The sequence below is a fragment of the Haliaeetus leucocephalus genome, unplaced genomic scaffold (genome assembly GCF_000737465.1).
Source record: "Haliaeetus leucocephalus isolate CR32 unplaced genomic scaffold, Haliaeetus_leucocephalus-4.0 Scaffold279, whole genome shotgun sequence".
In the NCBI taxonomy this organism is placed as follows: Eukaryota; Metazoa; Chordata; class Aves; order Accipitriformes; family Accipitridae; genus Haliaeetus; species Haliaeetus leucocephalus.
Window position 1 is genome coordinate 178862 of NW_010972715.1, and position 17536 is coordinate 196397.

Below are 17536 nucleotides of genomic sequence, written 5' to 3' on the forward strand. Positions count from 1 at the left end.
AAGGTCCCTTCCAACCAAAACCATTCTATGATCTTATAATTCTATGATTTTATGATTTTTCTAGGTTTCTTTGGCATTAGGAGAAACAACCAAGTATTTTGAGAGGTTGTTCTTTCCTACTAGCTCCCGAAAGCTTTGGAGAGTAGCATCTCCTTACATTTCTGCACAAAAGAGTGATGGTGGTAGCAAGCTTCCAAGAGTAAGCAAACCTTTCAGTACAAGATTTCCTTTTTAGATTTCCAGGTTCTTCCTCACTGGAAGAGGCTACTCCTTTCACCTCCTGTAGGTGTAGGAGAAATGGCTATAAAATTCAGTAATCACATTTCTTCTTTTTCTAGATTGCATGCTTTCAGACTAGTTTACTGTCTTTAAAGTTCATGCCATGTGGTGGGTTTACCTTGGCTAGATGCTGGATGCCCACCCAGCCCCTCTCTCACTCACTGTCTGCAACAGGACAGGGGGAGAAAATGAGATAAAAAAGCTTGTGGGTTGAGATAAAGATAGGGGGATCTCTTACCAATTAACATCCTGGGCAGAACAATCAGTTCAAGCGAATTTGAACTTGAGCCATAGTTCTCAGTGGCACATCACCACTGACATCTTTGGTCTGCCCAGATCTTCCTTTGTCTTGGGGAATGAACATTCATTTTAGTTTATATCTTATCCTGAGATCAGGCACTGATCCAGTCTATCCCTGAGTGACTGCAGTTTCCCACCAATGCTACCTGTCCCAGCTCCGCAGCTTCTCTGATCTTAAGCAACATTTCCCGGTGCTTGACACTGTCTCAATGTGGGGTTTGGTAGTAGAACACTACATTTATGTTTTTATTACTAGAGACTTGTTTTTTCATACAAAGGGCTTCTGAGTGCTTAGAAGTGCGTGGTGTCTGATCCTCTCTCCATCAACCTTTGGGACTCCACGCACAGAAGGTCATTGAGCAAATTGGTGTGCTCTTGCACACCATGGGACCCAGCCACAAAAACTGTTTAATGAGGCCCTTGGGTAGCTGCTTGGAGTTTGGTGATGACACAGTTCTCACAGGTCCAACTCTACTAGCGGAAAACTATCTTTTGCCTATGTTTAGTACCCAGTATGTTACAGGAGTATTTATATATGAGATGACTTTAGGGAGAAGAAAGATATGGGAAACACAGAGGTCAGTTCAGAAAGCCTTGGAGGTGTTGCCTCATTGGATCTTTCTGTCTGAATGATAGATGAAAAATGGAACATTGATACCATCACAGTAAAATTTGACTGTAACCTGTCAGGAAAAGAAAAAGTGCTTGAACACCTCCTGAAACAAATTTCTACACAACAAGAAACTTAAGAGCAATGATATGGCAGTTACAAGCAGGAGGAAGAAGACGGGAACATTGCCTGACCTGTTGGATGAAGAACTTGAAACAGATTTGGAGTGAATGATTTAAAATGTTTTCAGACAACAGATGCTGTGGAGTTCAGACTTGAAAGTTCATGTTGTATCAACATTTAGTAACTGGGTACAGTAGTAACCATTTTTTCCTCTCCTTTGCTTATGTTCTTCGTATCAGCCATGGCATATTAAAGCACATGTGTGTGGTTGTGTTTGTTTATGTGAAAGGCAGAGAGAAATGCTTGGTAATCTGTTGAAAAATATACAGAAAAATTTAAATACTACTGTGATGTTTCAGTCATTTGGATCCTTCAAGGCAGCTTCATTTAATGTTGATTGCATCATAGACATTTAGCATGGGGCAGGTATCTGCTCTCCATTTATACTCAAGGACAGTTGTACTATCTTCTATGGTATAAGTCATGTCACTGTCATGTAATGATCTAAACAAGGTAAAACAAGTCATGCCTTTAGTCCTCTTTATTGACTATACAGGGAGCCAGAGCTGTTGTGCTCAAACTGTGGTGCCTGTTCTGCAGGTCTCTGTCTAGTACAACATCAGGGATCGCTACAGGCAGTTGACCCTCTCTGCAGCTGTGCTAGCTCTGGAAGACTACTGAGCCCTTGGGAGAAGCAGAGGGGAAAAAGTGGGATCATTTCTAAACTAGTGCTGTAATTTGCAGACATATATTCCAAATTATGCATGAAGCAAGCCTGTTTGATGGGAAAGAAAAACAGTCTTTGAGAACTACCAGAAAGTGGTAGAGAATAGAGCAGGACCTGAGGAAAGTGCTCAGGTATTAGCAAAAGGCAAGAGGCATATATGAAAAACAGACACCGCTTTCTTAGTAGTAATCTCCTGCTTGCTGACTTATAAACTCCTAGGCAGAAATGAGCAGCTAAAGAATTTTCTGGTGTGATTGTAAATGAAAATGAGCATTCATCTGCTGGTCACATTTTAATCCCCACAAGACAGTGAGTGTATTTGTCCACTGAAGAACTTTAAAAATTACTAAGAGCGACAAAAGAGTAGAAAACTTGTGCAGAATTTTGCAGCTTCTGCTATGTTAGAAAACAGAAAAAAATTTCTTCAGGAGAGCATGTTCTGTTAACAGCAGGCCTAAGAGAGCACTGAAGCTACTAAAGAGCTGCTAGCTCACTGGAGAGGAATATCAGTGAAGAACCTCCCAGACCTGGTTTCTGTGCATGTATGTCTAGTTTCAGAGTGGACAAGCTAACTGGAGAGCTCTTTCATCAATTTAGAGGAATGCAATTAGGAGTAGAACATGGACCAGCTCATGGCTGAGCCATATATCGTAGACACGATGCTTGAGCATGGCAAGTGCTTGCTTCCATTGTGGCGCTTTAAACTCCCAGCAGGTAAAAGGACAACATTTTTCCAGCATTTGTGGCTCTTGTCCTGTGAGAGTAGGATATGATTGCTCCCTGACAGAATGGGAGCACACACTTTGTCACACCAGCTACAACGCAGAAAAATAGTGGTCAGAGTGAGTTCAGGGGTGAGGGTCAGTGTGGAGGGGCCAGAAACCTGAAAAGGGAGTGGGAAGACGGGAGAAGAGAGGTGGACAGTGCTCTTTGCGAACACTGCTCACCATAATTTATGATGTGACACTGTGCTTTCTGTAGCAGGCAGAACAGCAGCAAATGCATCCTTTTCTCATCATCCATGAACCTTGGAGCTGTAGCACATCCCCTTCTCTTCCTGGTCAGCCCATGACTTCACCCCACACCTGTGCTGTGGGAGCCTGAGCTGAAGCAATGGCACTGGGAAACTTCTCCCAGGTGACCGAATTCATCCTCCTGGGGCTTTCTGATACAAGGGAGCTGCAAATCCTCTTCTTTACCTTCTTCTTGCTGGCCTATGCCATGGTTCTGCTGGGAAACCTTCTCGTCATTGTGACAGTCAGGACTGACCCCAAGCTGTCCTCACCCATGTACCTTCTCCTCTGCAATTTGTCCTTCATAGATATCTGCTGCACCTCTGTCACCTCTCCCAGGATGCTGGTGGACCTGCTCTCCCAGAGGAAGGCCATCGCGTTTGAAGACTGTATAGCCCAGCTGTTTTTTCTGCACTTCGTTGGGGCATCAGAGATGTTCCTCCTGACCGTGATGGCATACGACCGCTACACTGCCATCTGCAAGCCCCTGCGTTACACGGCCATCATGAGCCAGCAAGTGTGCTGGGTGCTGGTGTCTGCCTGCTGGGCAGGGGGCTTCATCCATTCCACTGTCCAGACGCTGCTCATAGTCCAGCTCCCCTTCTGTGGCCCTAACACGATCGACAACTACTTCTGTGACGTGCCTCCTGTCATCCAGCTTGCCTGCACAGACATCTATGTCACTGAGTGGCTCATGGCTTCCAACAGCGGTTTAATATCCCTGGTTTGCTTCCTGGTGCTGGTCACATCTTACATGTTCATCCTGGTCACAATTAGGGTCCACTTCACTGAGGGGCACTGGAAGGTCCTCTCCACCTGCGCCTCCCATATGATGGTCGTCATCCTCTTCTTTGTACCCTGCATCTTCATCTACCTCCGTCCCTTTTCTACCTTCCCCTCCGACAAGCACATCTCTGTGATCTATACTGTCTTCTCCCCAGTGATGAACCCCCTCATCTATACCCTGAGGAACAGCGAGGTGAAGGCATCCATGTGGAAATTGTGGAAGCGCTGCAGAGTCTTCTGAGACAAGCTGGGTTCGCAGCAAACCTGGAGTTACTTTCCTACAGACTAATGGCAGATCGGGGCATGGGAACAGGGGTGGAATCCAACATGTATGGTGGTATCTGAAATCCAAAGAACATTTAGTTCCAGTTGAGGAATTTACCTAACCTGGTTTCTTCAGAGCTGTAGATTTCATTGGTACTTTTGCCTGTTTTGTGGGCTTTAGCTCCCCTTAGTCCACCTACAGATTTTTCACTGCTGCAGGACAGATGAGACATTTTAAAGATTTTTACTATTCACATAGCTTTGCAATCATAATTGCAGTTTCTGATGGCAGTTGGAACATCCTTCTCTGCAACCTCAAAGAGAAGTCAGGAGGAGCAAACTCTCGAATACAGAATGACAGCTTTATGCAGTGAGTGAATTAGAAGTTTTGCTTGGGCTGAGCTCAGATGTTTGGGATAAAATTCTGAGGGAAAAGGAATTACACTGTGGAATATAGTAGAGTCTATATAACAAGTCTTTGAGCACTGGATCTGCACGAGTGGGAAACATTGAGCAGCTTCTGAACATTGCTTGGAAAGAGTAAACCGCCATTACACAACAGAACTTGCACTAATATTATTACTGTTTATTAAGAAACATGGACAAATTTTAAAGGTATGGCTAAATCTTTTCCCTGAACTACAAATCAGAAAGATCTGAACAACTGTGGTCTTTGTCAGTGTCTCCCCCCACCCCCGTTGTCTTGTCTTTGCTTTTTTATGTTTGTTTCCATGATGTTCCTCTGTTTCTCATAAAAATGGATGGACTCTTCCCATCACCACAGCCATTTCTCTGTCATGGCAAGTGATTACAACTTGTTCAAAAACATTTCATACCCCTTCTTAAGATATTACCTACTGTTACCACAAAAATCTGGTTAGAAAGGAGCTCTGGAGTGATTCCTCTTTTCACATTGTTGGTGAAAGAAAATAATTTCCTCTACTTCAGCTCCAAAACCATTAGGTGTGTGGAAAAGAAGACTCTGCTGTCCACAGCGACTGGCTTTAGGCCTTTTAGTTTTTAGACTGCTTCTTGGTTTTTGGACTGCTTCTTACAGGCATTTTCTGAATTATCTGAAATAACAGAGACAAAGTCAGTTTATATTTAAAACTGGGCTTAATTTAAGCAAAACATCATTTCAGGACAATGTAGAACTAGAATATTATAATCTAGAAATCCCAGAATAGTCTTATTCCAGTTTTGGTAACTGCCAGCCCTGTAAAAATAAAAAGCGGCTCCAAAAAGGCTTGCATCAGGTTAACAATGGAACTTTTATGTGTCTGTATAGACATCGGGAGATCAAAGGTCTGTCGGGAAATGTGGCAAGTAACCCAGTCCTCACCAGAGAGACTTACAAGCAGCTTCTGCTTGGGTGATACAAGAACTGCTGAAACGCACACCGAGGTAATTTCCCAATTCGGAAAGCAAGCAACTCTGCCTGTGTTGAAATCCGCTGTTCTAGCAGAACGGAACAGTAGCTATGACAGAATGATTGGTCTTCTGTCATGAAGAAGAAACTGGAAATGGGAAACGGGTCTTTCACCACCAATTTCTAAGACCTGAAGAACACGTTTCATACTAACCGGTGTAACTGCTGAATTCCCTCCCACAGGAAACAAGAATTAGTTGGTTTTGATTGGGGTTGTTTTGACCTTAGTATGTATTATATGTCAAAGACCTTTCTTACCTTAGCCCAGCAGGGTAACATGGCTATACCTGACACAATTAATATTTCAGGATACTTGAGAGACTAATGGGGTTATGTTTACATTCAGTCACTTGGATCCCCCGGGTTGAAGGACAAGGTGTGAGTTTTTACTTTCTACACTTCAGCTATCTGTGATGTAAGGCATGTGATCTCAGAAGTTATCAGCTTCACCGGTGTTGTTCGTCTGATCTTTATAGTTAACAAAGATTTGTGGATCCTAGGGTATGAACATGTCTATTTTAAGAGAAGAGGAACAGTGCCCAAGAAGTGCTTTTTTTTTGACCATGAAGGAAGCTTAGACTGATAAGATCAGATAGACTCGCTTGTGGTGCAGATTTAGGTGAGATTAAATCAATGTGCTTATCCATATTTGGAATAACTTGGGTCGGCCTGTTGCTGAAGCTTATAGCTAGAATCACACTCAGCTATTTGAACAGAGTATGTCTTATATCTTGCTGTTACCACATTAATCTATAATGCAATGGTATAGCGTTCAATACAATATAACACAAGATAATACATTATCAACAACTAGCAGCAGTAAAAAATAAGTATCACAAAGTCAAGCATCTACAAAATAGAAGGTCTTCAAATTATGAAGAGATATATATATATATAACTGGTAGTATTAAAAATAAATGTCGAAAGACCAAAAATTTCTAAACAGTTTCACTTGTGTGGGGTCATAATTTTCAACGAAATAAATCCAGTACAAGAATTTTCTCCCTCTCTGACATGCTATTACTGTGCTTTGCCACCAGATGGCAGAGGCACCTATGCTAAGTGTCCCTAAACATACACTGATACGGGTGTTTACAGGTAAGTTAAAGACGGTGGGGATTTTGTTGGTAGGATTTTCTTTAGACATATAAGGATGCGAATTTTTTTAACCTTTCAGAACATAGTCATAATTCTCTCATACAAGTGAATTATTAAAATCATACAAGGGACTGTATATAAAGGAAGAAGTGACACGATCCAGCATTCTATCTGGGGAGATAGCAACAGTGTTTGGGGAAGAAGACTAAAGACAAGACAATAGGATTTTGTTCTGTGATGTGTTTTTAATAACTGATATTTCCACCTTGCAGTAATTAAGTTTCTGTACTCCTTCAGCAAGCTTTATGAGGGTAGCAATAATATCACCAAATCCATCCGAAGTTCAGTGTCTGCCAACAGAACACCGTAAGTTTCTTTGTGCTAGAATGACTTAGGATTGGATTCATCCCACCTAAATTAGTGCATCCCACTGAAGCATCTCATTCTGGAGCCTAGGTGGTTCAAGGTCTCTCAATAGAGAAAAAGATACCTTTAAAGGGAAAAAAATGGAGAGGGTTGAGTGTGAAAAAGTTGGTGCCATCTGCCAGCAAGCACGTACAAGCGTTGTCTGAGTCTGATCTAGTCCTCCAAGCTGCCTCTGTACTCAGTGGAGAGAGACAGTTCCTGGAAATGATTCATCCCATCCTCAGGAAGAATCACTCTTTGAAAACGCTGGTTTCTCTCTCTCTCATAAATATAGAGGAAGCCCAACTAAACAGGTCACTTACATACAGCTAAAGTCCAGTGAGGAAATCTTCCTGTACATGTACCCCAAGTATTTGACATGTCCAAGTATTTGGAACAGTTCATCATGGAAACTTACCTCCCTGTCGTGGTTTAACCCCAGCCAATAACTCAGCACCACGCAGCAGCTCGCTCACTCCTCCCCCCCGCAGTGGGATGGGGGACAGAACTGGGAAAAAAAAGTAAAACTCGTGGGTTGAGATAAAGACAGTTTAATAGGACAGAAAAGGAGGGGATAAGAATAGCAACAACAACAATAATAATAGAATATAATAATAATAGAATAAGCAAAACAGTACAATTGCTCACCACCCACTGACTGGTGCCCAGCCAATTGCTGAGGTGCGGTGCCCCCCGACCAACTCCCCCCAGTTTATATACTGGGCATGATGTAATATGGTACAGAAAACCGCTTTTGCTCCTTTGGGTCAGCTGTCCTGGCTGTGTCCCCTCCCAGTTTCTTGTGCGCTCCCAGCCTCCGCTGGCAGGGCAATATGAAAAGCTGAAAAGTCCTTGACTTAGTATAAACACTGCTTAGCAACAACTAAAACATCAGTGTGTTATCAACATTCTTCTCATACTGAATCCAAAACACAGCACTATACCAGCTACTAAGAAGAAATTAACTTTATTCCAGCCCAAACCAGGACACTCACGTATCGGTGTGGTGTGGACAACGGTGTTACGCCGTGGTACAAAACTGTGGGCTTGGAGGGTAAGGCAGGTGGATTTCCAGTGCAGGTTGAGTCACCATCCCTGGAGGTATTCAAAAAGTGAGTAGATGGGGTACTTCAGGACATGGTTTAATGGGCATGGTTGATGGTTGGACTTGATGATCTTGAAGGTCTTTTCCAACCTAAATGATTCTATGATTCTACTTTTACGTATGTATTTGCCATTTCAAACATGCCTTGTCCATGTCCGTTAGGCGCAGTGCATCCCAAATACAGCTGGTTTAATGTGCACGTGAAGATTGTCAGAGCAACACATGGTGCTGCTTGGTTTGATATTTCAGAGCTGCAGCACATCTCCCGGCCGTACCTGTGCAGCGCATCTGGAAACATCTGACTTATATAGTGTATGCAACATGTCTATACAACAAGCAGGATTCATCTCCCTGAAGTTAAGCTGTTTAAATATTAGGTGACGTGATCTAATCTAGTTGTCTACTCTCCCTTTATAATAGAGGAAAGAAACAGGCCCTCTCAGAAGAAAAATAATCATATCCCTCTTACAAACTCATCTTAGGGGTCATAAATTGTCCTCTGGATCTGCTTGTATATAACCTTTCACTACAGAGAGAGCTGATAGGTGTTAGGTGAGATTTTTTGCATCCCACATCTCCTCCATCTTAGTTGCATCGAAACTCTTTGCTTGTGGTGCAACCGTGATCTGAGATATGTTATCTGCCCAGGGCACAGGGAAAGCTCTGGAAATGCTGTACAGAAAGAGCTGGGTGGCCACAGCACCAGCTACGTGTCTGTCTTTTGTAGCTGTCACTGCAGTATCTAATTCCAATTTAAGACTCAGACAATGACAACACAGAAGACTATAACGGTTTTCCTTTGCAGATTGTCCAGACTTTCAGCCTTGTCGCTCAGGAGCACGCAGACACCAGTCCATTTGTTATGTCCCCAGGATAGATACGTGGGGGAGACTAGACTGAGAATAAACTTGTTCCTTGAGCCCAACCTTGTTTTCCGAGCAGGTGAATTGCTGCAAGGAAGTGGGAGGATTTCCACTTTCTCTCTCTCTCCCCTGGTACAGTGCTGTCTTAAATTAGCCCTCACTCCCACATCAGTAGAAAGAGGAGGAAGATCAGAAGCATTGATGAGTCACTGGTCCTCCCGGTCAAGACAGATTTCCAAATATCTCCCCATCTTTCTGCAAATGATATTTCTTTTTAATGGTGAATTCCTACTTCTGTAATCTTCCTTTGTATTAGAGGAAATGTTGAAATATTAAAAGGTCCTCTGAGTCAATTACAGTAAATTTCAATTGAGGAAAATACAAATGTATGATTTCTATAATTTTGGATCATTTCAGTAATAAAAAGTTTTTATTAGACATTTCAGAATGTATATTATAGAAATCATACACAGTCATGTCATATTTAATAACACTATTTTAAATTAGATAAAACTAGACAGGAAAATAGGCATGAACCATGTTTTACCTTACCGAGGCAAATGCTTCAATGTTATAAGATACCACTCCCCAAACTTGTCTGGCATTTAGAAGCTTCTTGATCTAAAATGTAATAATGGATCAAAGTCAAACTATGCCAGCTGACTAGCTAGGCAGCTGGCTTAAAAGAAGTAAAACTGGTTTAAAATATTCATGGATCAGGATCACTTAAGTCATTGGGAGAAACGTCTCATCTGGTGCAAAATGCTGTATCTAAATGGAGGACAAACAACAGATCTCCAGCTGATAGGAGTGAGCGTAGCTCCTGCAAAGACCACGTAGCCAAGGCGTTGGTTAGAGGAAATCACCCCATAACACACAGAGGCCGGTCACCCTGTGTTGGGGTAAATGTGCTGTATTCCACTGATGTTTCCCAGCTCTGGTGAATCACCACCACCTCTGATAAAATCCCTGGGCTAAATAGTATTCTATTACAGTAAATTTTCCAGAACTTCTTGTGTTGTAGAGTATTAACACCTCCACTGAAGATACTGGGTAAAAACTTGTGTGGTAAGAATAACTTTTGCACCACTGAAGCCTATAAACCAAATCCTCAAAACAGCGTAAGCACAGTTATGGGAAGCAGGTGGAAAAGTCTTCAGCTGTTATAAATCAATGCAAGTCTAATCAGAGCCCATGCTCCAGTTTTTCAGCTGATATTAATTTGTTTTGCTTCATTTGTTCAGCAGGTATAAATCAGGGGCATCAAGAGGTCAGAGTTGATATATGCTGCTGGACTAAGGTGATGTCTGAGGTAACCAGGAGCTGCCTTTGGAAAAATGTTAGAGCTTCTGCTAGCAGAAGATTGCTGACAGAGTGTAAGTGTGCAATGTCACAGCGATGGCCCTTGGACAAGTATTGCAAAGCTTGGGGGGGGCCTCTGTACCCCAAGAATGTTGCTGCAGCTGCTTGTGTAAACCAGCACTGGCTCTTTTGTCACCTAAGGGGCTTATTTTCCTATTTGGAATGAGTCTATGTAACTGAAAAACCAGATAGCTCCTATTGTCAGTCAGTCTCTCAAGAAGTCTGCGGGTTTTAGCAGCTTGTGTTAAGTTAAAACTTGCTTCAGTAGCTTTTGAATTGGGCTGAATGGCCCTGTGTGGGTTTTTTTTAGGTGACTGTAAGGAAACTAACAGACTGGGCAGCAGGATTAGAGAAGACTGGGACGGGAGACTGAGTCCTGCTCGGAGAGTTAGAAGGGATGTAACCAGCCATCTTCACTGTTTTTCTTCCTTACTGTTACTCAGGAACCTATTCAGAAACCCAGGTTTTGATATTTATCGGATATTTAATTAGATTTAAGCTCTTCTGCTGTATAGTGTCAGCCCCCATTACCTATATCCTCACAGTGAAATTGGCCTCCCCAAAGACATAGAAACTTGGCACATCCATGCTAAATTGTTCCTCAGTGCCAGTATTGCTTTGTGCTGAACTTGCCACTGGATGCTACACTAGAAGTAGTGAATCCAGGGATGTTTTTTACAAGAGGAAGAACCATGGCAAATGTGAAAAGGGAAAAAAGTGAAATTTAAGTGGTTGATCTATAAATAATTCTGCATTTATGTCTGCCATGCCAATCTTTAAGCATGCAAGATTTATCAACTGAAAATAATTGGGAATGTCATTATCTCCCAGGAACAGCTTATGGGAAAGATGTCCCAATGTCTGCATGGGGGTGAGGGCAGACCGAAATAGTGGTGGCTGTGCTGTAAAACTGAAGTGGCTCAGCTGGACTTCGGAGAGAAGTCACAGGATTGCAATGGCAGTGAGTCTAGGAGCAGAACAGTCCCTCTGCAAACCAAGGACAATGTAGATGAGTTTACCTTGGCAATTTCTGATCACCTCGCTCTCTGTTATTGCCCGAAATGAGGTTTGCTCTAGCCCCAGGTTGGGGTAGTTAGCGCTTTCTGCCATTGCTGGCACTCGGTCTGCGCCACTGCTGGCAGAGGCCGGTCCAGTCCTCCGGCTGCTTGACTGCACCCTGCCCTCAGCTGCACGTCTTTTGCTTGCTTTGGGCCCTTGCTTCCATTAGGTTTGTGCCTTTTCCACCCCCGTGTGTTGTCATGTCTCCTTTTACTGCCTCCTGCCCTCCACCTCGAGCCAGGATCATCCCACGCAGCCAAACCCACATCACCATGGTGGTTCGCTTTCATCCCCAAACAGACCAGAGTCTTCCTCAGCCGAATCCTTTGCTCTGCCCATTCAGCCCCATCTTGGCATGTACTCAACAAACTGCACCAGTGTTGGCTGCAGCTGGTTCAGCCACCCAGATGTACAGAGTGTTTCTGGAGCTGGCCTTGCAGTGACAGTCATGTTATCCTTGGCGCCGAGCTGTTTTTCAGTCTGAAACGCATTGCAATATAATGAGGCCAGAGCTGATGTTTGCAAGTGGCATCTCTGTGTAGTCTGTTGTTGTGTGAATATATTCTGGGGTGCCAAAGGCCTTTTTGGAACAGGGGGCTCAACCCTGCATTTCCAAGTATCTAATTAGCAGCCTTCATTTGGGTCTGTGGGTTGGTACACGTGGGGAGATGGGATGGAGATACCCTTGGTTGTTGATATAGTAGGGAAAATGGGAGAGGAAATGAGGATTCGGGAGTCTTGATCGAACTATGGGGTGCTTGTGTGGGGCAGGGTTTGAGATGTGAGCTGTGCTGGCAGAGCTGGAGGGTTGGCTGACAGGCTTCTCAGCAGTTACCTTTGGCTGCCAGCCCTGAAAGGAGTGTGTTGTGCAGGAGCAGCTTGGGGATGGTCAAATACTGGAAGAGGTTGCCCAGAGAGGCTGGGGAGTCTCCATCCTTGAAGGTATTTAAAACCTGGCTGGACACAGTCCTGGACAGCCTGCTCTAGCTGACCCTACTTGAGCAGAGGTGTTGGACTAGATGACCTCAAGAGGTCCCTTCCAACCTTAATGATTTAGTAATTCTGTAATTTGTGTTAAGAGACAGCCCTGAAGAGCTGGAACTTACCACTCACTACCAAGGAGACGGGGAAAAAGGGATGCAATTGTCAGTTTTGGGAGGGGGCTCTTCCTTCCCCTCCCCACCCCTTCAATAACCACCTTCCTCTGCCACCCACTGCATTTACCAGGATCCTGCTGTGTTGGGCTCATGGCCATTTTACTGCCAGTGGTAACCTGCTGCCTGAGGCAACCTGTCTGCTCTAAGACCCCAGAAGAGGTGGCAGAGAGACCAAAGTGGGCAGGATTAACATGCTGGGCACAATGAGAGACCCTTTGGGTGGTGAGTGGGTGCATTTTTGAAAAGAGCATGTCCAAGTTGAGCGACTTTCCTTCTTGACTGTGTTTCAGTCTTTGTTATAGTTTGGATCTCTGAGCACAGAGAAAATTCAAGGGTCAGTCTTGTCTCAGTCATACTCCATGGCACAAGGCTGCAGACCAAAACCCATGGGTTTTAAAACCAAAAGGACCCTGCTGTGTCTGTGGAAGCAGTGGGGTCTGGACCTCCTGCGGGATGTGTCCTGTCACACTTCAGCTATTTTACTGTGAAAGCTTTCTTCATGTGAGGCAATCTGTTCTGTAGTCTGTGTCAGTGATGGACGTTTTTGTTCAACACAGGATTTCTCAATTGCCTTTTTTTTTTTCTCTCAGTGTTATGGTATGTCCTGTTAAGAAGAAATGTTTGTGCTGGGGAGGCAGAAGGGAAAGTGTGCAAAATGGGCATGCCAGGCTGATAACTATTAGTAGATGACTAACAATTTTCATCTGATGATAAAGTCCCCATCAGAACCAGTGCTGAACTTTGGCTGTTTCTTTTTGTTCTATCTGTAATCGCAAACCTGTAATTTCCTAATTTCTTTAAGTTCCACATGTCCTCTAGGGGAAGTACCTGCTATTTCCTTTGTTTTTCTATGAGGAAACACTATGCAGATCACTGCATGTATTGATTTGAAATAATTGCTTGGATTTTGACAAGGAAGCCAAATGCAAATTCCATATGGTTTTTGGGAGCCTGTGTCTCAAGACAAGCAATTTAATATAATTGATTTGTCCTTCCAGGAGACAGCTTGGGATGATTTTAATAAGGCCTCAGTAGATGCTGTTAAAAAGTTGGTGCCTGACAAATTGCAATGGTGCAACTTGGCAGGTGAGTTTACAAGTGTGTGTAAATTGGCTCCACTGTGCATCATTAAAATCTCAAGTTCTTTCTCTCCTGGAAATTAGCAGCTCTCTGAGCTTATGCTCAAGTTTGATTATTGCCCTAACCTAGAGGACAGTGAATGACTACCTCAAAGGAAAAAAGCTCCTTTGAAAACTGGCAGGATCTCTACAATGCTTTTGTTAAATCCCAAGAAAACTGAGGAGATCCTGGTCTAATCAATTTTATTAAAGATGATGGGTCAAGCGGAGCTATCTGCGTTGCACTATTGGGGGGCACAGCTTTAAAACTGCTTGGATTGGGCTGGGTTCAAATATCTCTCTTCTGTGGGGTGACACACTGCAGACTAATGAATCTGGTCTTCACAGCAAAAACTAAACTCAGAAATGGTTCTTGGCAAAGATAAGGCTAACTCAGAGCTGTTCTAGGGCTTCTGCTCTGCAGATCTCTTCTGGCTGCTCCTTCTTGCCAGAACCTGGCAAACAGGGGACAAAGTTTTGAATAAAATCCCAAATTTAATTTTAGAAGAGAGGACCTTGTCAGGGAATCTGACAGTGAGTACAGAGCCCATCTGCAATGTGAGTTGCAGTGTGGGATTATTCCCTTGTTAAGCATGAAGACAGCAGAATTACCACAAATGAGTTTATCCCCGTGTCTGAGACACAAATGGTCATCAGAGAAAAAGGAGCATTTTCAGCAGCCAAGTCTGTAATCAATCTGGGCTCATGATAAGCATTCCTAGCTGGAGAGCTCAAGACTTGACAAAGCTCAGTAATCCCACAGTCGGTCAAAATCAAATCACTTTGGTCGTGTTATGCTGCAGATGGTCCTGGCGTGGCAGGAGGGGTGGGCAACAAAGCTCCTCTCCAACAACTGCCCCTCTGCTGTCTCTGAATTCAGAGATGTGGCCGGCACTTTTGGTTTAAACTGTCAGGGAGTGGCAGGCCTGGGATAGCTCTAATCCAGCATATCATCAGCTGGTGCATGTCTGTACTCTGCAAATAGATTGCTGAGAATTTGTTGTTGTTTTGGGTTTGTGTTTTTCTTTTTTTTAAATGACTTTTGTTATAAAATGTAATGTAAGAACTGTAACTTTAAAGTGTGCGTCCTCAGCTAGAGATTTCTTGTGGAGGCCACAGCAAAATGAACAAATTGAGTTGTAGCAAGTGACTTTGGATGACTGAGCTATTTGGGTGAATAGGGTACATAATGAATTTCCACTGTACTACATATACCAGCAGCTTAGGGGTATAGGATAGCAACATTTGAGGGATTTACACCATCCAAGTATCTCCAGACTGCTTTGAGGTATTACAAGATGAGGAATACTACCTGGGAAATTTTGTTTTGTTATTTTTTTTACCTTGAGGTAGAATACCCTCTCTACAGCCAATATGTCATGTCTGCAGGCATTTGGGTATAAGGCCTAATTTTTTCTTCCTGAGCAATGTTGCAGAGCTGCTGCAATTACTGCACGTGGACTGAATATTTCAGTATCTAGGGTATGCAGAGGCTATTCTTATGAAGCATTTATTTATGTAAAATTCACTAGGCCTTGGCAAGCATATGGTAAATAAAACTGATTAAAATAGTAGCGTGACAGGCACAGCTGAGGAAGCTTTTGGTAACTGTTGATGTTTTTCATGAGCTTAAAGACTGTGTTTGCATGTGGCATATACTAGTGGGGCATGTATAGTTTGCCGGCATTATAATCATGGGCATTAGGCCTTTGTAGTGTTGGGCTACCGATGTCACAAATAACCTTGTTAAATGGAAAGCATGATTAGATTAGGCTAAAAGCATATCTCAAATACTGTTCTGTGTTTCTACTTCTAATGACCCAACTAAAAATATCCCTGCAGCTAGACAACTGAGCACTAGATGTAGAGTTGAGACCCAGCAGCCCAAAGTGCTTTCCATAGTCCTGGGTGACTGCCACCTTGATGGGGCCGATCCATCCCACCCCAAAAGAAGCATTTAAGATTTATGACGTGAACCTCCCCTTGAAGGTGTTTATACTTGCATGTGTTACCACACCATTACTTTTTAGAAGTTTGCATTTTGGTGAGATAGTTAGCTACTACATGTACATCATGCTGGCGGCTAGCAATGAAGAGTTTAGCAAAGTGTCAGGCGTTGTTGTACTAAGGTTGGATTATCAGCATGGGGCTTGAGACATAAGGTCTCAGATTAAAAACTGTGAAAGCAAATAGTAGGAGGCCCCTTTTCGTGGTCAGTATTAGCACATCATCTCTTGGCTATAGTACAGCAAAGTGCTTTTGAAGCCTTGCACCACATAGAGATTTTGCATGAGGTATTGCCCTCTTGTGGTTGTTCAAGGGAAGGATGGGTGACTGTCAGTGGAAGTGGCATGAAGCCAGTTTAGGAAGATGGAAGGGCACAGTCCTAGTTCTTCTCACAGCTACGGATGAGATTGATCTCTTTACTGTGTCTCTTTCTGGCATCTGGGTTTATTACAAGATGATTAGCTCCATCCTTTGTTGCAAAACTTCATGGGAAGTATGATGCCTGATGGTCCTAGGGCTAACTGTAGTATGCAGATACAGATCTGGACAACATGGATCGATTCCAGTCACAGGTCTACGCAACCATGGCAGGATAGGCCTGTGCTTTGTCATCCTTGGAGAACTCCAATTTATCTTCTGACATATACACAGAAGTCTTGATTTTGTAAGTCACACACTGCAAACATAGCAAATGGGCTTTAAGAACGATTGACAAACAGTATCGTTCATGTTAACAGTGCAGAAGTTATGGGCAAGTAATACTGGAATAGGAACAGGTCTGCCGTGCTATATGTCAAATGGAAAGCGGTGGTCCCATAAATGACTGCATAATGCATGGATGCTTTCTGGAACCAGAGGGGAATTTTTTTAGCTCTTAAAAGTAGTGCTGGTAACTTATGTTCCTTATGCCAGGGTACACATCTGCTTCAAGTAATGCACGAATTTCACAAGTGGCTTATCTTCTGTCATTTCTGTAGGGGCTATACAAAATTAAAAGGTTGCTCCTGTACAAGAATTGGAATTTACCCATAAAATCAACATGGAAGGCATTTATGCTGGCACATGATGCTGTGTTAGCTGTTACCACTGCCCTCGTCAAAGGTATGATCTTCTACAGAGTAGCTGTTGTCAAATTTATTTTGACTCAACATGTGCATGTGATAGACTTCAGTCTCCAAAGCAAGAAAAATTGGTTTGAAAACAATTGGTGATTAAGTAAGTTTAAGGCTGTAGTTTAATTTGAAGAAATTGGAACACTGGATTCTTGTGAGATGTAAAACTTCAGTAACCTGGAATGGCACCTGAGGTGGGCTGGCAGGACCTAGGGAGAACACCACCATCTCTTTCTTTTTCCTGGGAGTAGACTCGAGTATCAAACCACAGCCCTTTAAAAAGGTCCTGTGACATATAAGTCATAGGAATCAAAGGATTGAGGGTGAAGAAATAGTTTATCACACTGCTAGCCCCCTCTGACAATACACTGGAAAAGCCTCATATATGCAATAAAGGTAGCATCCAAAAAAGCTTCAGAGATGCTCCTCCTCAGATACATCTTCACATGTTTATAAAACCTCGTAAAAGGAAAGAGGTGTTTACCCCTGCAGTCAAGCTAGAGTTTTTGTCAGTGCTTGCAGATGTCTGTATGAATATTTCTATGCTGCTGAATCTGGACCCATCACTTTCTTAATAGATGGATGTTCCTGAGTCTACAGTGAAGTCATTATTTTGTCATATGTAGATATTCTGATCAGATGTAGAAAGAAGAAAAAGGATAGTCACGTTTCCTGGAGATAGACAACTATGTATTACCACTAATTCTTTGTAGCAGTGA

General features: G+C 43.0%; 1 protein-coding gene across 1 annotated transcript; it reads left to right on the forward strand.

Moving 5' to 3' along the window:
- The first annotated feature begins 3152 nt into the window (after nt 1–3152).
- On the forward strand, nt 3153–4079 carry LOC104833313 (olfactory receptor 4Q3-like). Its single transcript, XM_010569899.1, has one exon. The coding sequence runs from the start codon at nt 3153–3155 to the stop codon at nt 4077–4079; it is 927 nt and encodes a 308-aa protein (XP_010568201.1).
- The last annotated feature ends 13457 nt before the right edge of the window (nt 4080–17536 follow it).